Below are 27,941 nucleotides of genomic sequence, written 5' to 3' on the forward strand. Positions count from 1 at the left end.
GGTCTTCAGCCCGTGTGTAGTCTTCTCCCATCCTGGAGGGGGAGGCCCTCTGTAATCAACAGGACACTGAGCAATGACAGGGAGTGACTACTGAGGCTTAGTCATAAGAGATGTTGCCATTTCCACCTTACTCTCCTGGATCACTCGCTCAGGAGGAGCCAGCTGCAGACTGATGTTCATGAGAACACTGGAGCCGCTCTCTGGGGAGATCCCCATAGTGAGGAAGTGAGGCCTCCTGCTCACAGCTAGGTGAGCACGCTATCTTAGAAGTGGATCCTCCAGCCCCAGTCAGGCCTTCAGATGATGCAGCCTTACAAGGGATCTGAGCCACGGCCGACCTGCTAAGCTGCTCCCAGATTCCTGACCCACAGAAACTGTACATAATAACATGCTTGTTTCTTGCTTTAGGCTGCAAATTCTGGGGAGAATTTCTTATGCAGTCATGATAACAAATACACATTGCATGTTAATCTCACATGAAAGAGACAAAAAACACTGAATTCTAGTTAATGGTATATATGCTAAAATATTTAGGAGGAGGACTACAGATGTGTGCAATTTATTTTGAAATGCATCAGAAAATAAGATGGATTAACAAATGAATAAGGCTTCCCTGGTGGTTCAGTGGTAAAGAATCTGCTGGCAATGTAGAAGATCCAAGTTCAAACCCTGGGATGGGAAGATACCCTGGAGAAGGAAATGGCAACCCACTCCAGTATTCTTGCCTGGGAAATCCCAAGGACAGAGGAGCCTGGTGGGCTACCGTCCATGGAGATGCAAAGTGTCAGACACAACTTAGTGACTGAGCATGCAATAAATGAATAGAAGGATGGATAGACAGAAATGTAACAAAGAATACAGAAATATGTTAATAGTAGAATTAGGAGGGGAGCTGTTTTCTTTAAAATTCTTTTTACTTTGCTGTATGTTTGAAAATTTTCACATTAAAATGTTAGGGAGAACTGCCTGAGTAATTTCTTAACTTGGGTGGTAGATAAGTGAGCGTTCCTTAGAGGATGATGATGTAAACTGTAGAGACAGGTCTCATATGCTCCTTAGTTTGTATGTTTCAGAATAATAACTATTTGAGTTCTGGAACATTTCATGCAAAGATGGGAACAGTAAAGGACAGAAATGATATGGTTCTAACAGAAGCAGAAGACATTAAGAAGAGGTGGCAAGAACATACAGAAAAACTATGCAAAAAAGATCTTTATGACCCAGATAACCATGATAGTGTGATCACTGGACTAGAGCCAGACATCCTGGAAAGTGAAGTCAAGTAGGCCTTAGGAAGCATCACTACAAACAAAGCTAGTAGAGGTGATGGAATTCCAGTTGAGTTATTTCAAATCCTAAAAGATGATGCTGTGAAAGTGCGGCACTCAACATGCCAGCAAATTTGGAAAACTCAGCAGTGGCCACAGGCTTGGAAAAAGTCAGTTTTCATTCCAGTCCCAAAGAAAGGCAATGCCAAAGAATGCTTGAACTACCACACAATTGCACTCATCTCACACACTGGCAAAGTAATGCTCAAAATTCTCCAAGCCAGGCTTCAACAGTACTTGAAACAAGAACTTCCAGATGTTCAAGCTGGATTTAGAAAAGGCAGAGGAACCAGAGATCAAATTTTCAACATCGTTTTATCATCGAAAAAGCAAGAGTTCCAGAAACACATCTACTTCTGCTTTATTGACTATGCCAAAGCCTTTGACTGTGTGGATCACAACAAACTGTGGAAAATTCTTCAAGAGATGGGAATACCAGACCTCTTGATCTGCCTCTTGAGAAACCTGTACGCAGGTCAAGAAGTAGCAGTTAGGAACAGACATGGAACAATGCACAGGTTCTAAATTGGGAAAGGAGTATGTCAAGGCTGTATATTGTCACCCTGCTTATTTAACTTATATGCAGAGTGAAAGTGAAAGTCGCTCAGTTGTGTCTGACTCTTTGTGACCCCATAGATTATACAGTCCATGGAATTCTCTAGGCCAGAGTACTGGAGTGGGTAGCTTTTCCCTTCTCCAGGGGATCTTCCCAGTTCAGTTCAGTTCAGTCTCTCAGTCAAGTCTGACTCTTTGCGACCCCATGGACTGCAGCATGCCAGGCCTCCCTGTCCATCACCAACTCCTGGAGTTTACTCAAACACATGTTCATTGAGTCAGTGATGCATCCAACCATCTCATCCTCTGTCATCCTCTTACTCTACCTTCAATCTTTTCCAGCATCAGGATCTTTTCAAATGAGTCAGTTCTTTGCATCAGATGGCCAAAGTATTGGAGTTTCAGCTTCAGCATCAGTCCTTCCAATGTATATTTAGGATTGATTTCCTTTAGGATGGACTGGTTGGATCTCCTTGCTGTCCAAGGGACTCTCAAGAGTCTTCTCCGACAACATAGTTCAAAAGCATCAATTCTTTGGCACTCAACTTTCTTTATGGTCCAACTCTCACATCCATACATGACTACTGGAAAAACTATACCTTTGACTAGATGGACCTTTGCTGGCAAAGTAACATCTCTGCTTTTGAATATGCTGTCTAGGTTGGTGATAACTCTTCTTCCAAGGAGCAAGTGTCTTTTAATTTCACGGCTGCAGTCACCATCAGCAGTGATTCTGGAGCCCCCCAAAATAAAGTTTGTCACTGTTCCATTGTTTCCATTGTTCTGCCATCTATTTGCCACGAAGTGATGGGGCCAGATGCCATGATCTTCGTTTTCTGAATGTTGAGTTTTAAGCCAACTTTTTCACTCTCCTTTTTTTATTTTCATCAAGAGGCTCTTTAGTTCTTCTTCACTTTCTGCCATAAGGGTGTTGCCATCTGCATATCTGAGGTTATTAATATTTCTCCCGGCAATCTTGATTCCAAGTTGTGCTTCCTCCAGTCCAGCGTTTCTCATGATGTACTCTGCATATAAGTTAAATAAGCAGGGTGACAATATACAGCCTTGACGTACTCCTTTTCCTATTTGGAGCCAGTCTGCTGTTCATGTCCAGTTCTGTTACTTCTTGACCTGCATTCAGATTTCTCAGGAGGCGGGTCAGGTGGTCTGGTATTCCCATCTCTTGAAGAATTTTCCACAGTTTGTTGTGATCCACACAGTCAAAGGCTTTGGCATAGTCAATAAAGCAGAAGTGTTTCTGGAACTCTTTTGCTTTTTCGATGATAAAACGATGTTGAAAATTTGATCTCTGGTTCCTCCGCCTTTTCTAAATCCAGCTTGAACATCTGGAAGTTCTTGGTTTATGTACTGTTGAAGCCTGGCTTGGAGAATTTTGAGCATTACTTTGCCAGTGTGTGAGATGAGTGCAATTGTGTGGTAGTTCAAGCATTCTTTGGCATTGCCTTTCTTTGGGACTGGAATGAAAACTGACTTTTTCCAAGCCTGTGGCCACTGCTGAGTTTTCCAAATTTGCTGGCATGTTGAGTGCTGCACTTTCATAGCATCATCTTTTAGGATTTGAAATAGCTCAACTGGAATTCCAACACCTCCACTAGCTTTGTTTGTAGTGATGCTTCCTGAGGCCCACTTGGCTTTGCATTCCAGAATGTCTGGCTCTAGGTGAGTGATCACACCATCGTGATTATCTGGGTTGTGAAGATCTTTTTTGTATAGTTCGCAACCAGGATCTTCCAATCCAGGGATCAAACCCAAGTCTCCCACTTTGCAGGCAGATTCTTTACAAGCTGAGCCACAAGGGAAGCCCTATATGCAGAGTACATCATGCGAAATACCGGGCTTGATGAAGCACCAGCTGGAATCAAGATTGCCAAGAGAAACATCAATAACCAATAACCTCAGATACGCAGATGACACCACCCTTACGGCAGAAAGTGAAGAAGAACTAAAGAGCCTCTTGATGAAAGGGAAAGAGGAGAGTGAAAAGGTTGGCTTAAAACCCAACATTCAAAAAAACTAAGATCATGGCATCTGGTCCTAATGTTTCCATTTGGGAAACAATGGAAACATTGAAAGACATTATTGTCTTGGGCTCCAAAATCACTGCAGATGGTGACTTCAGCCATGAAATTAAAATACGCTTGCTCCTTGGAAGAAAAGCTATGACCAACCTAGACAGCATATTAAAAGGTAGAGACATTACTTTGCCAGCAAAAGTGCATATAGTCAAAGCTATGTTTTTTCCAGCAGTCATGTATGGATGTGAGAGTTGGACTATAAAGAAAGCTGAGTGCTAAAGAATTGATGCTTTTGAACTATGGTGTTCGAGAAGACTCTTGAGAGTCCCTTGCACAGCAAGGAGAACAAACCAGTCCATACTAAAGGAAATCAATCCTGAATATACATTGGAAGGACTGATGCTGAAGCTGAAACTTCAGTACTTATGGCCACCTGATGTGAAGAACTGGCTTATTGGAAAAGACCCTGATGCTGGGAAAGATTGAAGGCAGGAGGAGAAAGGGATGACAGGGGATGAGATGGTTGGATGGCATCACCGACTTGATGCATGTGAGTCTGAGCAAGCTCTGGGAGTCGGTGATGGCCTGGCGTGCTGCAGTCCATGGGGTCACAAAGAGTTGGACACAACTGAGCAGCTGAACGGAACTGACTTGTAACTGACTGTGAACAATCAATTGAGATAACTCACTATCTTCAGAGTAGCCTAATAACTATTACTTGAATGGCTGAGTGAGGTGACTAGGTGAGTAGTCCTGAGGGAGACCAAGGGAGGGTGTGGAGCCAGTGAGAGATCTGGGGACCCAGAGGGGTCTGGGGTGGGACCCAGGGGACAGAGAATGGGACCTTCTTGACAGCGGCCACAGAAGAAATCTGGGAATCATGCCAGGGACTAAGTCGACCTAGCTACTCTGCCAGCGAGGCTGATGAGGCTGAGGGGACGGTGACAGACAGGAAGTCTCCTCCCCAAATGCCATGAAGCCTTCTGGGACGGAGGAGGGGGAAATGAATCCTTGATAGCTTTCTGCCCCCAAAGTGACCAGGCTGTGAGTGACAGTCCTTGAGATAACCAGCCTTAAATTTCACCGAAAAGCATCAGGTGAGATTAGATTGAATGTATCACCTCTAGAGAAGTAATTTTCTCCATAAGCCTCTGTCTCCTCTAAGTTGCAAAATGGTAATAAAATATTTAAAACCTCTGAAGGCAGGAGGGATTTCAGTTACTCATATTTCTGTCAAAGTATACAAATATAGATTCTGATACACATTCATATATATTCATGTATATGTACACACACACACACACACACACACACATTCATTGCAGAGATACTGACTGATATGGGTGGATGGGCACAAAATCTGAAGGGATTTGTACCAAAAAGTTAACAGGGGGCAGTCCAGATGGTAAGGATGAGATCTTTCACTGTTTTCTGTTTATCCCAATTGTTTTTTCACAATTGATAATGTTCCACTTTAGAACTGGAGAAAATAAGCAAAAACTGAGCCCCATCCTCCTGTCCATGAACCCATCCCCGAAGCCTCCACGGAAGCGCCCCTGAGTACCTTGTTTGATGATGGGAACCCCGTGGGCAGTGCCGTCCACCATAAAGGAGAACATCTTCCCGCTGGCACTCATGGGCCGCTTGTGAGAGGCAGGCGGGACCACGGTGGGCCTGGGGAAGCCCTGGGACCAGCTCCTCTGCACTGGCACCGGCCGGACGCCCGGATGGAAGGGGACCTGCGGTGGCGAGGGTGACTGGTTCGGCTGCTGTGTGGCCCGAGATGGCTGTGGCCGGGGCCAGGGTGCTGGGCCCATCGCCCATGGGAAGGAGACCTGCAGGGGCAGACAAGAGGGTCAGGGGAGGTTACAAGCAGCTGGGGTGGTCTCCACCCTTCTGTCCCAGCGACGTGATTGCTGTCCTAGGTTTCATCATATAAGTCACTTCCTCCAGGAAGCCTTCCCAGACTCTCCCCAAATCTGGGATGGTGATCCCCACATGGGTCACATGGCACATCACTGCACCACCATTTGTTGGGTGCAGGCTTCATGCCAAGCACCCTACCAAGAGATTTGCATCCATTACCTCATTTAATACACCTAACACTCTGTGATGAGCCTGAGGCTGAGTAAGACTTAGTGACCTTCCCAAGATCGTAGATTTGGTAGTGAGTGGCTGAGTTGGTAGAATGCCATCTCTAAGACATAAGAGCATTTTGTCCATCTTGCTCAGCACTGTATCCTCAGCACCTAGAATAAACCCTTGGTGCGTACAGAGTAAGCCCTCAAATATCGGTTGAGGACTTCCCTAGTGGCCCAGCCGTTAAGAATCTGCTTGCCAATGCAGGGTACACAGGTTCAATCCCTGGTCCGGGAAGATCCCACATGCTGCAGGGCAACTAAGCCCGTGCTCCACAACTACTGGGCCCATGCTCTAGAGCTCTCGAACCACAACTAATGAAGCCTGTGTGTCTAGAGTCCATGCCCTGCAACAAGAGAAGCCACTGTGATAAGCCCACACAAGGCAACTAGAGAGTAGCCGCCCACACCATAACTAGAGGAAGCCCGCGGACAGCAATGAAGACCCAGTGTCACCATTAATAAATATTGTTTTAAAAAGTACCGGTTGAAAGAATGAATTGACAAATCTCCGAGATTCAAGCCCAGCTCTCCAGGACCCCATGGCCTCTTTCTTTCCATCCACACTGCATGTCTTTCTGGCATTCCTACTACATCTGTCCCCCAAAGCCAAGAGCTCTGGGGTGGCAGGCACCCCGGCTGGCTCATTAGCTTGTGATCCTCAACACCCACCCTATTCTTGGCAGATACTCCATAAATATCTATCGAGGGACCCCAGCAGATGTTTGTAGCTACTTTCAACAGAGAGCACATCAAGATCTATCTAAACTGGGAGAAGCAGATGCTGAGAGAGGTGCTGACACCTGGCTTTGTCTTGGCTTGATGCTGTCATGGCGGTTTCTCCCCTTGCCTAGTGGTTAAGACATGACGTCATGAGTGCTACCACTTATTGTACTTTACTCATCTTCCTCACAATAGGGGGAGGAGATCTCTTTATGCCCGGATTACAAATGAGGCTGGGAGGGGTTAAGGCAGGGGTCCCCAGCCTCCGGGATCTAATGCCTGATGATCTGAGGTGGGGCTGATGTAATAATAATAGAAATAAAGTGCACAATAAATGTAACGCACTTCAGTCATCCCGAAACCATCCCCCAGCCCACCCCCCTGCCACCTGGGTCCATGGTAAAATTGTCCTCTATGGAACTGGTCCCTGGTGACCAAAAGGTTGGGGGACTGCTGGGTTAAGGAACTGATCAAGCTCAGGTGATGGTGGAGGGGGTGGTCGGATTGGGGTCTGATGAGCTCTTTCCCTCTTGGTTTCTCTCTCCTTTCTTATCACCTATCCCCACCCCTCCCCCTAGACTCCTGGAAGAAAAAGCAACACACTTTTCAAGTAAGAAGCTAAGTTTAAAGGTTCGCCGCCTGTGTGGGGTCACGTGTCTCTTTCCCCAGACAGGGACACATAATGAGAAACAGGACAGAAGGCTTCCGAAATAGGAGCACTGGCAGACAGAACTTCCTAGAACTCCAGCTGGACCGTGTTCAAGAGGAAGTTTCTCCACTCGCTTGGGCTCCCAAACCAGTCTTTTAGCTACAGCTTTTCCTAGCCAAGTCAAGAATCCGGTGAATTCCTCCAAAGGCTTTTTTTGGAGTCAGTGAGAGCAGTGTTCGAGGAAATTAAACTCCAATTGTCTGGGGACGCCTGGCCCAGCACTTTTTGGGGGGGCTGCATCGCGCCTTAGTTGCGTCATGCTGGATCTTTTGTTGTTGTTGCGAGCGGACCCTCTAGTTGTGGCATGTGGGCTCTCCAGGTGTGGCACTCAGGCTTAGTGCCCCACAGCATGTGGAACCTTAGTTCCCTGACCAGGGATCAAACCCCAGTCTCCTGCATTGCAAGGTGAACTCTTGAGCACTGGACCACCGGGAAGTCCCTGCTCCAGCACTGGCCCTGGGCTTCCTTGATGGCTCAGAAGGTAAGACTGTCTGCAACGTGGAAGATTCGGGCTCCATCACTGGGTTGGGTAGACACCCTGGAGAAGGGAATGACTACCCACTTGCCTGGAGAACTGCACGGACAGAGGAGGGTGGCAAGTTACAGTCCATGGGGTCACAGAGCTGGACAAGACTGAGCAACTAACAGCCAGCCTCTAGGCCCTACTGACACCTGTTTCAGGAATGGACTTGGTGGTGTTCCAGAACTCCGCTACCTTATATGTAGATTAAAATTTCTCTCCACTGTGGACACCTCTGTCTCTACCTAAGCTCTCTTCTTTTCTCTCCTTTCAGAAGCTGAGATGCCCTGCTCCTGCCTGTGCTGACTTCTCCATCCATCCTCTCCCTTCCTCTTCTCTGGGGCTGTCTCACCTCAATCATTCCTATCATTTTTTCCCATTGATTTAGTAAAGTTTTAGAGAATGAATGGGCTGAAGGTGCGAAGGGGTAAATTCAAGTGTGTTCTATCCTCTGCTAGCTAGAAAACAAATCTAGAGACCACAGGTAGTGGTGGAAGAACTCCCTTTCACGCTGGGTTGCTCAGGTAGCTGTGCCTCCCTGCCCACTAACTGCCAGGGTGCTAAAGGGAGTGGTCACATCTCACTCCTCAAGTGAGAACAGGCCAGAACCCACGCAGCTCTTTGGACATTCCAGGAACCTCTCTCCCAATCTCAGTCCATTGCTGTGGGTGGGGCTCAGCCATCAGCCAGTCACACTCCTTGGTGCACTCACTGGTGCACTGGAGGGGCAAGTGGTCCAACCAGAGCCAAGCAGACCCAAGAGAACTTGGCTGGACACCAGGGTCTGGAGTGCCCTGGTTGCACTTAAGAGTGCAGCCAGCATGAAGGAGTGGAGCCCAGTCAGGGAGAGAGAGAAGTTGTTTCTTATTTTCAAAATTGTGGCAAGTAACCTATGTGTATGTGCTCAGACGCTCAGTCGTATCCAACTCTGCAATCCCGTGACTGTAGCCTGTCTGGTTCCTCTGTCCACGGGATTTTCCAGGCAAGAACACTGGAGTGGGTTGCCATGCCCTCCTCCAGGGGATCATCCCAACCCAGTGATTGAACTCATATCGCTTATGTCTCCTGCACTGGCAGGAGGGTTATTTCCCACTCCAGTTCATCCTAAAGGAGATCAGTCCTGGGTGTTCATCGGAAGGACTGATGTTGAAGCTGAAACTCCAATACTTTGGCCACCTGATGCGAAGAGCTGACTCATTGGAAAAGACCCTGATGCTGGGAAAGAATGAGGGCAGGAGGAGAAGGGAACGACAGAGGATAAGATGGTTGGATGGCATCACTCAATGGACATGGGTTTGGGTGGACTCCAGGAGCTGGCGATGGACAGGGAGGCCTGGCATGCTGCAGTTCATGGGGTTGCAAAGAGTCGGACACGACTGAGCAACTGAGCTGAACTGAACTGAGCATCACCTGGGAAACCCAAAACTTTTATGAATAGGTTTAATAATAGTGGTTTACATGTGAAGTGAAGTCATTTGGTCGTGTCCGACTCTTTGTGACCCCATGGACTGTAGCCTACCAGGGTTCTCTGTCCATGGGATTTTCCAGGCAAAAGTACTGGAGTGAGTTGCCTTTTCCTTCTCCAGGGGATCTTCCCGACCCAGGGATCGGACCCAAGGATCGAACGCAGGTCTCCTGCATTGTGGGCAGATGCTTTACCCTCTGAGCCACCAGAGTTTGATTTTTTTGTTTGTTTTGCTGATTTCCTAGATATAAGAAGGTAATGGGGAAAACCTTAACAGTGCAGATGACAAAGAGCATGTTGTGCCTCACCCATTATAAGTAGCACACAAAATTGAGGGAACATTCCTCTAGTACTTAAAAACTACCATCTGATGCAGAAAAAAAAAAAAAGTCATGTCACTGATGAATGTGCACAAAGTTCCAACGTCTTTCTTTTTTACTTGTATTACTCATAAATGCAAATATATCCAAAATACCCCCAAATATCCACAAGTGCTCAGGTTGGGAACTCTCTTATTCATCCGTTACAACAAGAAATTGGCTATGGATACAAGAATTCAACGGAAGTCAATGAAAGCATTCTGTGAGACTCAGCTGGCTGTGTGGAATTTACAGGAAAGAGTACTGTATTTCTCATTATTTGGAAAGAAGGTGTTGCACATTCTTGACACTCCTGACGTCATTAAACCTATGCTATTCGTGTGCATCATCTACATTTTTCAGAGAGCTGGTTGTTAAACATTTACTAGTCAGTCGCTGTCTGCGCCAGGCACTCAGCAGAGTGCCTGGTACTTACGACAGGTGTTCACTGCTGACTGACCTGAACAGTTGGCAAAAGTAGTGTAAGTAAAAAGGTCTTTGATTCTGGGGCTGGGACGGGGGAGGGGGAATACCTGCTAAGCCTGGAGAATCTCATAATAGCAGAGAGAAAAGCAGTGCCCAGAGCAAAAGTATGGGGAGATGCTTAAGGGCACGGCAACCAGCCTGAAAGAGCTCCCAGAGGCTGAGGCTGGAAGAATTTGAGCAACAAAACAGATAATGAGGGACATCCCTGCTGGTTCAGTGGTTAAGAATCTGCCTTCCAATGCAGAGGACACAGGTTCAACGCCTGGTTGGGAAACTAAGATCCCACATGCCATGGGGCAACTAAGTCCATGCACAGCAACAGGAGAAACCCTCAGGCTGCAGTGGAGACCTACTGCAGGCAAAACAGAAATAGAAAAGAAGGGCTCATGACCCAGAGTGTAAAATACACCGAGTCCACGCTGATATAGATATGTGAGTGAGTCAACACATGAAGCAGGGAGAAGAGACCATCTTCCTTACAGAAGAATCTAGCACATGTAGATGTTGAGCTTAATTCCCACAGTCTGGAAGGCCTGGGGGTGGGGGTGACAGGGCAGGGGAGAGGCATACTGACCACAGCATGGAGGAGCCATGGATCTCAAAAGACAGGACGGAGACTGCAGAACACAGTTACTAGCTCTCAGAAGCTTGGGGAGGGGCTATTTGGTGCTGGGCAAACGGCTTTTTTTCTGATGCAGAAGGTGAAGCTCCAGCATTTTGGTCATCTGACGCAACTCACTGGAAAAGTCCCTGATGCTGGGAAAGATTGAGGGCAGAAGGAGAAGAGTGTGTCAGAGGCTGAGATGGCTGGATGGCATCACCAATGCAAGGAACATGAACTTGGGCAAACTCTGGGAGATGGTGAGGGACAGGGAGGCCTGGTGTGCTGCAGCCCATGGGGTCAAAAAGGGCTGGACATGACTGGGCAACTGAACAACAACGACAACAAATGGCTTTTTACCTCAACAGCTCCCAGGATGTCACCATAACTCAAAGTGGGGTAGTAATTCTATGTCCCCAAGAAAAAGGTAAATTATGTTCAGGATCTTCAATGTGAAAAATCAAGATGATTTTGAGAAGAACCACCACGTTGTACGTTACTTTTAGGTTTTAGCACTTAAAAGAGGTCCCGGCACTTCCCTGGGGGGGTCCAGTGGTTGAGGATCTGCCTGCCAGTGCAGGGGACAGGGGTTTGATCCCTGATCCAGGAAGATCACCAGGCCTCTGGGAAACTGAGCCTGCGGGCCACAACTACTGAGCCCGTGCTCCGCAACAAGAGAACCCACCTCAATGAGAAGGCCAAGCACTGCAACAAAGGGGAGTCCCTGCTCGCCACAACTAGAGAAAGCTGTGTGCAGCAATGAAGACTCAGTGCAGCCAAAACACAAAAAGAATTAGGTCCCTTGGAGCTGTTCAGAAAAGTCATTCATTTGGATTTTGGGGTTAAAGGAGACCTGATCCATCTAATTTTTCCTTTTTTTTTTTTTGTAAATCTTCAATCTTACAGTTCTTTCTTTCAAGTTCTAATTAGCTTTCTGGTTGGTTCATAAAATGGGAAATAGAATCTAACCAGAAAACAGCTGGGTGTTTGCAAATAGCTTTCACTACCCCTAGACTTGACCTCCTTCAGTTCGGTCTTGCCCAATCGAGAGACTGAATGCAAGAGTGAATGACCATCGACCAAGTAAAGAGAAGAGAAGCAGCAGTGTGGTTCAAGTTTGGTAAACCAGGGTGTGCTCTGCCAGAGGAGCCAGGAGGCAGCCACGCTGATCCCCAGATTCCTGGCTGAGTCTGGGTCCTGTCTCTCCAGGGTGCTAAGCCTTCCACCTGCGCTCCTGTCTCCACCCTACCCACCAAGGTTGTCCATAGACATCGGGGGATGACACAGTCCTCAAGAGTCCTCCTGTTTGAGTTTTTGCTGAGGACCCTGTGCCTGAGACCATCTGCAGCCCCCTGCCCTCTACTTCACTGGCCATGAGAAGTCGCCTTTGATATGAAACATGTGATGGTCTCAGGACTTCTCATCCCATCAGCAGGACCTGTAAGAGCATGGTGTAGATGAAATCCTATGAGGTCAGGTTGGAGATGACAAAGCTTGACTGGCAAGAGGTTTTGTTCTGAAGAGGACCTTGCTCTCTGGTCATTCCCTCTACCGCCAGCCAGCTCCTCAACCCCAGGTACAGTAAGGCCACATCCTCCTCAAGGCTGGGCTCTAGTCAAGATCCAAGCCACGCCGAGGAAGATGCTGGCTCCTCCTCTGGAGCTGCCAGTCTGGAGCGTGCTGGTGCTGATGGTGGCCACCTTCCTGCAGGTGAGGCGGCAAGAGTCTGCCAGAGACTGGGAAGCTGGCAGAGCAGAGTCAGATTCCTGACCATCGCTTGGGCACCTGGGCCTGAAGCTGCAGCTTTTGGCCTTTTCGGTTACATGAGCTATTTTTTCCCCCTAGGGTAGTTTAAGTTAGTTTTATGACACTTGCAACCAGTAAAATTTTCTGGACAATATATTTATTGAGACTTTGGCATAAGTGGCACTATGTGCTCTATGTCCTATGAACACTATGGTGAGACTCTATGGTACTCAGAATGAAAGCTGTCATAAGTTGTTTGTCATGTTCAAATAAAATCCACCAGTCTGTACTCATGCACCAAATTTAAACCTATAAAAGTAAAGCAGTAGCCCCAGAGAAGAATGATTTAAGACCAAGGAATCAATAATAAGACAAGTACTAAAGCACTGCCTAGAGAAACTTTGAACAAATAAATAGTTCTTCAGCTACAGCAGGCTTTGGACTATAAACCCCAAATTTCTTCTTCAGAAATTACCTAGGGAAGACATTCCACAGTTTTATTTATTTATTTCTGACCTCACTACTTGGCTTTCAGGACCTTAGTTCCCAGACCAGGGATTGAACCTAGGCCACCAGAGTGAAAGTGCCGAATCCTACCCACTGGACCACCAGGGAATTCCCAACATTCCACAGTTTTAAAAGAAAACTTTCCAGTTGAAGAAACAGGTAAAACTTAAAATATGCAGTAAACTTACAATATGCAGTAAAAAAAAACTTACAACTTACAGTATATATAACTCTGTTATATATAATATTCTAATATCTAGTACATTTATCAGATATATGTCAATGTAATTATACTATTACTATATGTGCAAATACATGTATATGTGGATGTATATTTACTTGTATTTATTTATTTATGGCTATGCTGGGTCTTTGCTGCTGCACATGGGCTTTCTCTAGTCGTGAGTGGGCTTCTCATTTTGGGGGCTTCTGTTGTTGCAGAGCACGGGCCCTAGCGCAGATGGGCTTCAGTAGCTGTGGTGCACAGGTTTAATTGCTGCAAGCAGGCTTTCTCCAACTGCAGTGAGTGGGGGCTACTCTCTAGTTGCATTACACAGGCTTTTCCTTGTAGTGGCTTCTCTTGTTGCAGAGCATGGGCCCTAGGTGCACAGGCTTCATTAGCTGTGGCTTGAAGGCTCTAGATCCCAGTGGGTTCAGTAGCTGTGGCGCATGGGCTTAGTCGCCCTGAGGCATGTGGGATCTTCCTGGACCAGGGACCGAACCTGTGTTCCCTGCATTGGAAGGCAGATTCTTAACCACTGGACCACCAGGGAAGTCCTGTTTGTGTATATTTAGAACCACATATTCCAGTTATTTTTTTAAGAGGTGATGAAAAGATTGCTCAAAATCTGTTTTTTCAGCTCACCTATTTTTTGTTGTTGTTGTTATTTCTCAGCAAACTAAGTAAGCAATTAACGAGCACAGCTGCCAGCAGTGGGGCTTAATCTGACTGAGTTTTTTCTCTCCAGCTTTCCCTCTATTTTTAGTTCTTCTTTCAGAAACCAGTAAAAGAGACCATACAGAAATCAAGTAAAATAAAAGAGACCATACAGTGTAATGCAGAGGCTAGTAAACATTTTCTGTAGAGCCAGACAGTAAATATTTCCAACTCTGTGTGCCATACGATGTCTTTCCCGTTTACTCTGCAGTCACAGCAGACAGCATAGGGAATATGGAAATAAAGGGGGTGCTTGTGTTCCATTTGGCCCTGGGCCTAGTTTGCCAACCTCTGGGTAAAGAGCTGGGGATCTGGCATGAAACAGAATCTGGTCCAGCTTCCCGTTCTGCTCCTTACATCTGTGTGACCCTGACGAGTCTGCTATTTGTGTGCCTCGTCTGTAAAATAGGGAGGAGAACAGCTATTTCTTAGACTGGTGAGAAGCAGGTGAGACAGAGCACATGGAATGCTTGGAGCACTTCCTGGTCTATAATAAACGAGCATCAAACATTTGCCATCAGGTATCATCATCATCAAGAAAGAGGGCAACTAAATGTGTCCAGGGGAGACGAGGAAATGAGGGTTCGATCCCTGGGTCGGGAAGATCCCCTGGAGGAGGAAATGGCAACCCGCTCCGGTATTCTTGCCTGAAAAATCCTATGGACAGAGAAGCCTGGCTGGCTACAGTCATGGGGTCGCAAAAGAGCCAGACATGACTGAGTAGCAGCCATAGCCCAATAACCCTGGTGAAAAATTAGTGAGGCCAAACCAGGAAGCCAATATTGAAAATGCATTTTCTTCTATTACCAGTGGCTTTCGCTTTTACCCATATGATGGATCATTCCTTGTCAGGCATGTGAAATTGCAGGTTGAACTGGGAATTGTGAGACCTCCCTTAACCAGCAGGCAGTGGAGGAGCTGCCTGGGCTCACATGGTACCGTGATGCTTCATGCTATTAGGAAAAAGCCTCCAAGGGACTCAGGAGAGGTAGCTTTTAATCCTGGCTCTGGGTCTATATGACTGATACCTAACCTTGGGGAAGTCACTGAAACTCTCCAGGCCTCAGCTTATACAATGATAGGGGTGGTCCCAGGGACCTCTATGAAAAAACTTAAGGGCAAAAGGGGATCTGTGATTAATGAGCAGCTCCTTGGCAGAAATTAAAAACAGACGCTCAGAAAGGTAAAGTCAGTTGCAGTTAGCATTTGAACTTGGGCCCATCAAACCCCAAAGCCTTTGCTTTTGATTTTATTCTGCAGAGCTTCCTCATGAAAGCAGCGAGGAACAATGGCCGACAGAGGGCGCTCTTCCCGCTAGACATGACGTCATGACATTGGAGGGACAGAGAACAGTATCCAGGAACCACACGGGAGCGTCTAGTTGGACTGAGGACAGGGCAGCACAGGCTAAAGGGAAGGCCAGTCACGGGCAATGATAGGGGTGGGAGCTCCTGCCAACGAGCCGACAACACCTTCATGGAACAACTCGACACGTTAATTTGTGGCCCCTCGCTTCCGTTTTCATTCTCGCTATTTCCATCAGTTTTGCCATATACTTCAGAACAGAGAAAGACACGATTTATACATTTGGGTGATGAGGATTTCCTTACTCAGCTGCTTTATGAGAACACCGTCACTGTGACTAGAACAACTTGTTTCTATACCTCCTTTCCCAGAGTTCAGGAAGCACAAAGAAAGGCAACTACCCACAAAACGCACCGTATGGCAGGCACACCTGACTTTGTGACTTCAATTTCCCACACCTGGTACTGAGACTGTATAGTAATCAATGCTTGCTTCAGGGCATTGCAAATGGCCCTGCAGGTTATGTCCCGCACAACCCCAGGGGGCGCCGTCTACGTGGACTATACTGTGAATGGTGACTGTGGAGTAATGCTTCCATGAAAGAGCTGTGATTTACAGAGCATGGTCCTAGGCATATGCTGGCTGCCGATGTACTTTGTCAAACGAGATTATATTTTTCCATCTTCTATGTTATTCTATGGATAATTTATCTGCAAATATATCTGTCTGCTAGTCGGGGGAGGGCTTGGGAGGTTTCCTGTCCAAAGGAACACTTACAAAGGAAGCATCTTGGCTGCTACACGCTGGTTCGCTTGATTCTAACTAAAGTTGAGGGTGGGGACTTCCCTGGCAGTCCAGTGGTTAAGACTCTATGTTTCTAATGCAGGAGATGCAAGTTTGATCCCTGGTCAGGGAACTATTATTAATAATAGGATCTTACATACTTGCCATGCAGTGCAGCCAATAAATAAATAAAACTGAGGATTTTCATGTGTTTATCAGGTGCCAGACGCTGGACTCAACAATTTACATTCATTGCCCACTTAACACCACAGTTGTTCCGTGTGGTAGGAACTATATTACAGAAATGGAGAACGAGGCTTTGAGGGAAATGACTTGGGTGTGTCCAGTATAAATGCCAGTACAAGAGCAGGGCTGGGATTGCTCTGGAGTCAGCCTGGCCTCGGGCATGTGCCCTAACCACGTGACAGCTGCAAACACGTCTAGACTCCTAACCCAACCCACTCCCCTCCCCAAAGAAATGCTGCCACAGTCCTCTCTCTTGGTTACTGTCACCACAGAGCCTGAAACAAGTGTTCTCATTTGGGAACTCTTTGTCAGGAAAAGAACAGTTCCTATCACACTTAACCTGGGTGATATCAGGGCGGTCCTCCTGGGAAACTCTACCCCGGGAGTAAACACAGCACCCTCACCTGGGACCTGCCAATCAGTGGGAAACAAGAACATCCAGGAAGCATGATGACGTCAAAGAATTTCTTAGAAAAACTAGACCTTAAAATATTTTCAAAATTTTATTTATTTATATTTGGCTGTGCTGGGTCTTCATTGCTGCGCATGGGCTTTCTCTAGCTGCGGTGTGTGGGGCTTCTCATTGCAGCAGCTTCTCTTGCTGCAGAGCATGGTCTCCAGTGCTCCCAGGCTTCAGCAACTGTGGCTCGTGGGCTCAATAGTGGCACGCAAGCTTAGCTGCCGCGCAGCATGTGGAATCTTCCCGGACCAGGGATCAAACCCATGTCCCCTGCAGTGGCAGGCAGATTCTTAACCACTGGACCACGAGGCAAGTTCTGTATCTGAGAGATGCTCTTCAATACCTTTCCTTTTTCCCCTCTTTCTTTCTCTTCTTTTAAACAGTTCACACTCTGAGTTATCAGCAAGTGGAACTCATAGGAAAATGTTTATCAGTCCATAGGCTGCCCCCAAGGAGGCCTTGCGAAGGACCCCTCCACGAATAACAGCTTAGAGGATGCAAGTTTCTCAACCTGGGGACTCACCAGCAGAAAGTGTTTTTGAGAAGATGAGATGGGGGAAGAGTCCTGCAAAGTCACCTGGGCACAGTCAGGGAAACACCTCTGCAGGCAGTCAGTGGAGGAATGAAGCAGGGCACAAGTGAGTGTAGAAATAAGAACTGAAAAAGTTTGTGTATATTTGAGTGACCGTGAAAGTTTGCTTTGCTCTTTGTGAAGACCAACTGAGGCTACTGCTCTAGCTAGCAATAGACTAAATGGTTTTCTCCCTTCCTTTATCTGCAAGTGGGGATAGTGTTTCATTTGTGCTGACTAGCTGTATGACCCGGGGAAATTACTTAACCTGTCTGAGTTTTGGATTCCTTGTCTGTAAAATGGGGATCGTGGGAGAACCCAAGTCATGGGTTGCTGTGAGCATGAAATAAGGGAAAGCAGGTGAATTGCTTAGCACAGTGCTGTCCACGTCAGCGATTCCTCCTGTTGCGTACTGGTTTCTCTTCTTACAAAGCATCTTCTTCCTTCTCATCTACTCAAGGTCAGAGATTGTCATCACCGTTTCCCATGCTTATATAACAAGCACCTCGTAAAACAGAGTCCCCCTTCCATATCTGTACACCCGTGTTCATAACAGCCTTACTTGAAATGGCCAAAAGGTGGAAGCAAATGGCCATGGATGGACAAAAGAACAAACAGACCGTGGGGAATACACGCCATGAAACATTATTCAGCCGGAATGAACCTCGAGGACATCACACTAAGTGAAATAAGATGGTCACAAGAGGAGAAATCAAGTCAAATTCATAGACACAGAAAGACTGTGGGATGGGAGGAAGGAAGAGGGAGTTTTTATCTGACGGGTGGAGAGTTTCAGTTTGGGAAGATGAAGAGTTCTGGAGTCGGATGGTGGCGGCGGCTGCACAACAGTATGAATATATTCAATGCTGCTGGACTGTACTCTTAAGAAAGGTGAACATGGTAAACGTCACATTTTACCACAATTTTGAAAATTAAAAGGCAAACTAAAAAATGAAGTGCCTCTGAGGTTTCCCGACATTTGGGGTGATAGAAAAGGATGAAAATGTTCTGAAAGCTGGTTGTGGTGATGGCTGTACATGTAAATGTACCAAAATTGAACTAGACACTTAAATGGGTGAAGTTTATGTTATGTAAATTGTCCTTCAATGATATTGGACGCTGTTAAACTATAGGAGGAAATGGCAGCCCACTCAAGTATTCTTGCCTGGAGAATCCCATGGACAGAGGAGCCTGGCCGGCTATAGTCCATGGGGTTGCAAAGAGTCAGATAACACAGAGATTGAGCATGCACACACAAAGCTATTAAAAGCAAGCAAACACACACACATGCTGTGATCCAGAGGAAACCTTGGGCGATGCAGGATTTGTTCACTGTCTTGATTGTGGAGATGTTTCATAGGTGTACACATACGTCAAAGCCCATCCAAGTACAGATTTAAATGTGCAGTTTATTGTATGTTAATTGTATCTCAACAAAGCTGTGTTTTTAAAAGGCAGCATAGTATTCCCTATATAAATGAACTCCTTATGATTTATTAAACAATGCCCCCTTTTGATGAAGATTTAGGCTTCAAATTTTATGCCCCTATAAATGATATTTCAATAAATACCTTGGTGTGGAAAAAAAGAAAAAAAATGCAGATATCATTTGCTGCCTCCTTCTCCCTCTCTCCCACTTCCTCCCACTAAAGGCAAGCCAGAAAGTCAAAATTTCCCAGGGAGGGTGCCTGGGAATCTGTAATTTTACTGAGCATTCCTGAAAAATTCTTATAATTAGACATGTTAGGGAAATATTGACTCAAACTTCACAAACTTGGATTTTCAGACTTGGGGGTCTGGAATCCCTTTTTCTTTTACCCCTAAACAACTCTATAAGTGTTCCATACAAATGATTGTAAATTTGGGTTTCCCTACTGTTGGGGGTGAGCTTGAGTGAATACATATTCCCAGGCCCCACTCCCAGGGAGGATGTGTATGGTTGCCAGATTTTGCATAAATAAATGAATAAATACATAAATAAAATGTAGGGTGCCAGTCAAATCTGAGTTTCAGACAAAGAGCAGATAACTTGTTCTAGCATAAGTGGTTCCTTGCAATATCTGGGACACACATGTATAAAAAATGCCTGGTTTTTACCTGGGCATCCTGTATTTTACCTGGGAACCCTAAGTATGAGTCCTCAGGCCTGGGCTGAGCCTCAGATCTGCACTGTGGGTCTGCTCCCCTCATGGTTCTGATGAGGGGATCCCTAGAGCCTGTGTAGAGGATCCTTGATTAGATCAACACATCAGGGTCAGGAGCCACTCCTCAGGGCGGCCAGAGGTCCCCAGTGTATCTCACCAGAGAGCACCTTTAATGCTGGTCCAAGGAGGAAAAGGAGGCTGAGCAGCAGTAGAAGAAAACTGCCCCAGATCTGCAAAGCTGAACGTGATGGATGTGGTGTCACTGCCCCTGAAGCCCGAGGGACGCTGCTGATCTTAGAGTGAGTATTTAGGGCTGCCTATGGGACCCACACTCTAGGAGTCTGTCCAGAGTCTCTAAGCTTTGTTTATTTATATCTAGTCTCGTCCCAGAAAGGATTTTACACCTAGGGGGTCTCAGTCCATGCAGCACTCTTGGTGGCAGAGGTGAGATGAACACGCTGTCTCTCTGGGACATGCATGACAGGTGTTTACTATGTGCTCCCAAGGACTGGGCACTGGGCTGGGGGTTTTGCAGTTATAACCATCTCTTTCAGTCCTTGAGACAAGCTTGCAAAGACATTACTGCCATTGGCTCCATTTATAGGTGAGGAAATGGAGGTTCTGAGGGGTCCAGTGGCTTGTGCAAGAGCACACTGAGTGGGCCAGTGGCAGAGCTGGGGTTCTGACCCAGGCCTGTGTTGCTAACCACCCTCCATCCTGTCTCCCCACTGAGCTTTGATGGGCGAGTTTTGGGTTATGTTCTGATTAACCTGGGGCCATACTTTAGGTCCTGATCCAGGAACATTTCTGATCCAAGGTGTGAGGACAGTTACCAGGTGTGGAGTGTCTATTTCCACCAGACACTGATTTTGACTTTTTACACATAGATACTGAAAGGTTATGGTCGTGAGCGGTGAGTTACACTGGGATTCGCTGAGGAGAGGAATTCAGTCTGGGACCAGAGATGAGACTTGATTACTCGGAGCTTTTGTGTAGCAAAGTACATGTACACCCGTGGCTGATTCACGTCAATGTATGGTAAAAACCACCACAATATTGTTAAGTAATTAGCCTCCAATTAAAATAAACAAAGTATAAAAGGGATAGAGAAAGCTTCTGAAACAGACATCAGAAGGGGACAGAAAGAGTGTCCCCTTGCTAGTTGTTGGCAAGGCATTTTATACCTGTTAGCAAACTGCTAATCAGATAAAAGAAACACCTCAAGACTGAGAGTTGCACCAGGGCCCTCTCCTACAACATGTATTTTGAAACAGCATTGGAACAAGGGGAGTCATCTCTGGGCATCAAACAATTGACATGAATCTTGAAGAAAGGCATATTCCAAAGCAAATACATAGTTTCATTAACATAGCTTAAGAAAAACATTTCCATAAGAAAAACACATTGGTTAGTTCAAGGTTTGAGAAAAGTTAAGTTCAGGCAAGACCAGATATCACCATGAAACACAGGATTAGAAGAGAATTTTGTATTGTTCAGTCACTCAGTTGTGTCCAACTCTTTGTGATCCCATGGACTGCAGCACACCAGGCTTCCCTGGCCTTCGCCACCTCTGGGAGCTTGCTCAAACTCATTTTCATTGAGTTGGTTATGCCATCCAACCATCTTTATCCTCTGTCGTCCCCTTCTCCTCCCACCTTTAATCTTTCCCAGCATCAGGGTCTTTTCTAATGAGTCAGTTCTTCGCATCAGGTGGCCAAAGTATTGCAGGTTCAGCTTCAGCATCAGTCCTTCTAATGAACACCCAGGACTGATTTCCTTTAGGATGGACTGGTTGGATCTCCTTGCAGTCCAAGGGACTCTCAAGAGTCTTCTCCAACGCCACAGTTCAAAAGCATCAGTTCTTCTGTACTCAGCCTTCTTTATCATCCAACTCTCATATCCATACATGACTACTGGAAAAACCATAGCTTTGACTAGAGGAACCTTTGTTGGCAACGTCTCTGCTTTTCAATATGCTGTCTAGGTTTGTCACAGCTTTTCTTCCAAGGAGCAAGTGTCTTTTAACTTCATGGCTGCATTCACCATCTACAGTGATTTTGGAGCCCAAGAAAATAAAGTTTGTCGCTGTTTCCATTGTTTCCCCAACTATTTGCCAGGACGTGATGGGACTGGATGCCATGATCTTAGTTTTTTGAATGCTGAGTTTTAATTTTGTAAAGAGAAGGGAAAAAAACGTCTACCACTTGCAGTTTATTTCCTCTGGCTGCTTGGGAACCTCTGGCCTTCCTAACAAGGCTGTTAACCCTTTCTATACTCTCTCAATGCCCTGCACCGTTGATAACACCCAGACCCAAGCATGCAAAGAACCCTGGCCGAGGTCTCAAAGCTAGGAAGTTGTAGAGCACTGATCTGCCTAAAAACGAAGCATCCATCTCTGCATCTTCAAAAGCACACACTTGCTTTCCATCTCTGCTTGCAAGCTTCACTTTTCAGGAAAATACACTAGTTCTGGGCTGGTTGCTAGGCAACTCTTGCCTGTAATTCTAAGAAATTCCCAGTAGAGGGCGCTGCGATTCGCTCCTCCCTGGGACCCACCGGATGGGTCTGACCTTCACAGAATTGGGTCCTGTGGCTGCCAGAGTGTGTGTAGCTGAAGGCAAACTGATGTGCTCTGGACCACCTCCACCTTTGGCCACATCTGAGCCCCGAGCTGCACAGACGGTACCTCTGCCCCACAACCCCCACCCCGCAGCGGCCTGGACTCACCGAGGCTGGGTTCTCGATGACCAGTTCGTAGGTCAGCCCTCCACTGCCGAACCTCAACAGGTCTCCGGGTAAGAGCTTCACAGCCACGTTCTGAATGTGGCACTCATTGACAAAGGTGCCGCTGCGGGAATTGAAGTCCTGGAGAACAAAGCTGCCCTCAGCCTCATTATATTCGATGAGCGCGTGATGGTTGTCGATGTCTGCAGACTGAAATGGAGAAGGGGGGACAGTCAGAGCCAGGAAAGTGGGAATAATGAGGGGGGCCTTAATACTTACTAGTGCTACTGACACTGGGTGCCTCAATGTGCTAATGGCTTCATTTGACTGGATGGTCACTGCAGTCCTCCTTTTAAGGAGGATGCTGAAGTTCAGAGAGGTTAAGTGACTCGCCTAAGGCCACACAGCAAGTGAACAGAGGGCCATGGGCTTTGTCTGACACCAGACCCAGAATAGTTGCCCAAGTCGTTGGACAGGGAGTCAGCCACCACAGAGAGGCAAGAGGGAACTTGGGGGAACTAGTCAGGAATTGGCCAATCTTTCTATGATTCCACATGAGTATACTTTGGGTTGTCCCAAATGGCAAGACAGCAGAAATGGCCCAACACAAACCAGAAAGGTCAGTTGGCAAGTGACTCAACTATTTACAGCAAGTGTTAAAGTGAAGGGGAGGTTTTATAATGATTATTGTTATCATTTGTTTGTTCTATTCATTTTTAGAAAAACACGTTTTTTCTTAACAATGCAGAAAATGAGAGTTAGAGAAAAACATAAAGAAGACATTAAAATCACTTAGACTCTTGTTCCCCAGAGGCAGGCTCTGTCTGAACACAGGTTTCAGTCTTTTTCCTATGTTTACAATCTTTCTATTTATTAAATTTTATTTTCTCACCTTTTTTGTTAATTTATATCCTACTAATTTATTTATTTTTGGCATGGCATATGGGATCTAGTTCCCTCACCAGGGATTGAACCTGCACTCCCTGCTTTGGAAGATCAGAATCTTAACCATGGGACCACCAGGAAAATCCCACAACAGGTTTTATAGCTACTTTTTAAAAGTCTTGGTTTTCCCATGTGATTATTTCTAGTGCTTCTTAAAAGCTAGTCAGAATTTATCTAACCAAAGATGATCTGGTTTTCAGTAGGGGCCCTGGTGTGACCACACTGCCCCCCAAAGAAAGGGATTTCAGACAGTGAACTGGCAGCGGGGGTAGAGGGCTCCTATGCAGTTTCACTTAAGAGGGAGCAAAACTCAGCCCCAAGGAAGAAATATCACATTCCACCTGCCTGGGTGCCCTGGACTACGGGCTTTAGGGCATATGTGAAGTTCTCTGTCTTTTCAGCACACTGCCTATGAGCCATCCACTCCAGCCTGAGACTTCGCAATTATTTTCTAAGTTAATTCTTCTCAGAGTGCCTCACTCAACTTTCATACAGAGTACTTGGACTTAGAAATCTATACTAACATCCCACTTATATACACATCCCACATCTTCACAATAATCCAAAGGGGCACTGCCTCATTTAAACATTTCCCTGGTGGCTTAGATGGTAAAGAGTACACCTGCAAGGCGGGAGACATGGGTTCGATCCCTGGGTTGCGAGGATCCCCTGGAGGAGGGTATGGGAATCCACTCCAGTATTCTTGCCTGGAGAATTGCCATGGACAGAGGGGCCTGGTGGGTTACAGTCCACGGGGTTGCAAAGAGTTGGACACGACTGAGCGACAGAGCACAGCACAGATAGTTGATTTACAGTGTTGTGTTAGTTTCTGGTATATAGCAAAATGATTACATTACACACACACACACACACACACACACACACACACACACACACTATATATATCCTTTTTCAAATTCTTTTCCATTACAGGTTAGTACAAGATACTGAATATAGTTCCCTGTGCTATGCAGTAGGTCTGACAGTTCCTGACTTTTTAGATGAGGAAACTGAGGCACAGAATGATGAAGTGTGCCCACAGTCACCCAGCTTGACTCGCCTGGCTTTGTACCCAGGTTTGCCTGAGTACTTTGCAAACTCCTACCAATCACTTTGACATTTAAATATTGAAACACAAGAAGAAAGCAGGAGTAGCTACATTAATTTCAGACAGAACTGACTAGAGCAAGGAAGATTATCAGGGATAAAGAGAGGTGTTACATTATGATAATGGGATTGATTCTCTAGGATGATGTAACAGTCCTTCATTACATGTGCCTAACAACAGAGCATCAAAATATGGGAGACAAAAACTGATAGAACTGCAGGAAGAAACAGACAAATCCATCATGACAGCTAGAGACCGCAGCATCCCTCTATCAGCAGTGGGCAGATCCAGCAGGCAGAGAATTAGTAAGAATACAGTCGAACTGAACAGCACTGTCAATCATCTGATCTAACAGACAGCCACACAACTTCATGCCACAACCAATCACACACCCTTCTCAAGCTCATGTGGAACACTCACCAAATAGACCACATTCTGGGCCACAAAACATCAACAAATGTAAAGAGAATAGAAATTATGCAAAGTATGTGCATACTGGACCACCTGACCTGCCTCTTGAGACACCTGTATGCAGGCCAGGAAACAACAGTTAGAACTGGACATGAAACAACAGACTGGTTCCAAATAGGAAAAGGAGTACGTCAAGGCTGTATATTGTCACCCTGCTTATTTAACTTATGTGCAGAGTACATCATGAGAAACGCTGGACTGGAAGAAACACAAGCTGGAATCAAGACTGCTGGGAGAAATATCAATAACCTCAGATATGCAGATGACACCACCCTTATGGCAGAAAGTGAAGAAGAGCTAAAAAGCCTCTTGATGAAAGTGAAAGAGGAGAGCAAAAATGTTGGCTTAAAGCTTAACATTCAGAAAACGAAGATCATGGCATCTGGTCCCATCACTTCATGGGAAATAGATGTGGAAAGTGTCAGACTTTAATTTTTTGGGCTCCAGTATCACTGCAGATGGTGATTGCAGCCATGAAATTAAAAGACACTTACTCCTTGGAAGAAAAGCTATGACCAACCTAGATAGCATATTCAAAACCAGAGACATTACTTTGCTGACTAAGGTCCTTCTAGTCAAGGCTATGGTTTTTCCTGTGGTCATGTATGGATGTGAGAGTTGGACTGTGAAGAAGGCTGAGTGCCGAAGAATTGATGCTTTTGAACTGTGGTGTTGGAGAAGACTCTTGAGAGTCCCTTGGACAGCAAGGAGATCCAACCAGTCCATTCGGAAGGAGATCAACCCTGGGATTTCTTTGGAAGGAATGATGCTAAAGCTGAAGCTCCAGTACTTTGGCCACCTCATGCGAAGAGTTGACTCATTGGAAAAGACTTTGATGCTGGGAGGGATTGGGGGCAGGAGGAGAAGGGGACAACAGAGGATGAGATGGCTGGATGGCATCACGGACTCGATGGATGTGAGTCTGAGTGAACTCCAGGAGTTGGTGATGGACAGGGAGGCCTGGCGTGCTGCAATTCATGGGGTCGCAAAGAGTCGGACACGACTGAGTGACTGAACTGAACTGAAATGAGATAGCATATTAAAAAGCAGAGACATTACTTTGCCAACAAAGGTCCATCTAGTCAAGGCTATGGTTTTTCCAGTGGTCATGTATGGATGTGAGAGTTGGACTATAAAGAAAGCTGAGTGCCTAAGAATTGATGCTTTTGAACTGTGGTGTTGGAGAAGACTCTTGAGAGTCCCTTGGACTGCAAGGAGATCCAACTAGTCCATCCTAAAGGAGATCAGTCCTGGGTGTTCATTAGGAGGACTGATGTTGAAGCTGAAACTCCAATACTTTGGCCACCTGATGCAAAGAGCTGACTCATTGGAAAAGACCCTGATGCTGGGAAAGACTGAGGGCAGGAGGAGAAGGGGACGACGGAGGATGAGATGATTGGATGGCATCACTGACTCGATGGACATAGGTATGGGTGAACTCCAGGAGTTGGTGATGGACAGGGAGGCCTGGCATGCTGCGGTTCATGGGGTCGCAAAGAGTTGGACACGACTGAGCGACTGAACTGAACTGTTTTCAGACCACATTGGAATTAAACTAGAAACCAATACCAGAAAGATAGATGGAAAATCCCCAAATATTTGGAGATTAGACAGCACATTTCTAAACAACAGATGGGTCAAAGAGGAAGTCTCACAAGAAATAAAACAAATTATCTTGAGTTAAGTGAAAATGAAAATACAAACTATGAATATTTGCAAGATGGAATGAAAGCAGCTCTTGGAGGGAAATCCGTGGCATTGCACACATATATTGGAAAAGAAGAAAGACCTAAAATCAGTAATATGAGCTTCCACCTTATAAAACTAGAGAAAGAAGACCAATGCAAGCCTACCAGAAGCAGAAGAAAAAAACGCAATGAATGAAATAACAAAACAGGAAAATAACAAAGAAAAGTCAGCAAAACCGAGAGCTTTCTTTTTAAAAAAAAAAAAATCAATAAAATGGACAAATTTCTACCAGGATAATCAAGAAAAAAAGAGAGAAGATACAAATTACTAAAATCAGAAATGAAAGAGAGGCCATGATCCTATGGACACTGAAGGGATAAAAAAGGGATATTATGAATTCTGAGGGGCTTCCCACATGGAATAGTGGTAAAGAATCCACCTGCCAACGTAGGAGATGCAAGAGATGCGAGTTCCATCTCTGGGTTAGGAAGATCCCCGGAGTAGGAAATGGAAACCACTTTAGTATTCTTGCCTGGAAAAATCCCATGGACAGAGGAGTCTGGTAGACTACATTCCATAGGGTTGCAAAGAGTCGGACATGACTGAGCGTGCACGCAATGCATGAATAATTCTATGTCCACACATTTGATAACTTAATGAAGTGGATCAATTCTTTGAAGGACACAATCTGCCAAAACTCACACAAACAGAAATAAATACCCTGAGTAGACTCATATCTATTAAAGAATTTGAATCACTAATGAATGACCTTTCAAAATGGAAAGTACCATACCTGGGTGGGTTCACTGGAAAATTTTACCAAATATTAAGGAAAGATCATGAACTCCTTATTGCCAAATTCAGACTTAAATTGAAGAAAGTAGGGAAAACCACTAGACCATTCAGGTATGACATAAATCAAATCCCTTATGATTATACAGTGGAAGTGACGAATAGATTCAAGGGACTGGATCTGATAGAGTGCCTGAAGAACTATGGATGGAGGTTCATGACACTGTACAGGAGGCAGAGATCAAGATCATCCCCAAGAAAAAATAAATGCACAAAGGCAAAATGGTTGTCTGAGGAGGCCTCACAAGTAGCTGAGAAAAGAAGAGAAGCAAAAGGCAAATGAAAAAAGGAAAGATATACCCATTTGAATGCAGAGTTCCAAAGAATAGCACAGAGAGATAAGAAAGTCTTCCTCAGTGATCAATGCAAAGAAATAGAGGAAAACAATAAAATGGGAAAGACTAGAAATCTCTTCAAGAAAATTAGAGATACTAAGTGAACATTTCATGCAAAGATGGGCACAATAAAGGATAGAAATGGTATGGCCTAACAGAAGCAGAAGATATTAAGAAGAGGTAAAAATACACAGAAGA

General features: G+C 45.6%; 1 protein-coding gene across 1 annotated transcript in view; it reads right to left on the reverse strand.

The window, feature by feature from the left end:
* FHAD1 (forkhead associated phosphopeptide binding domain 1) overlaps positions 1-27,941 on the reverse strand; it is a 159,547-nt gene that overhangs the window by 104,943 nt on the left and 26,663 nt on the right. The window contains exons 3-4 of the mRNA XM_018060595.1: positions 22,347-22,553; positions 5,484-5,754 (exon numbers count right to left, since the gene is read on the reverse strand). Of these exons, the coding sequence (XP_017916084.1) occupies positions 5,484-5,754; positions 22,347-22,553 (478 nt within the window). The remainder of the gene's footprint in view (positions 1-5,483; positions 5,755-22,346; positions 22,554-27,941) is intronic.

The sequence above is a fragment of the Capra hircus genome, chromosome 16 (genome assembly GCF_001704415.2).
Source record: "Capra hircus breed San Clemente chromosome 16, ASM170441v1, whole genome shotgun sequence".
In the NCBI taxonomy this organism is placed as follows: domain Eukaryota; kingdom Metazoa; phylum Chordata; class Mammalia; order Artiodactyla; family Bovidae; genus Capra; species Capra hircus.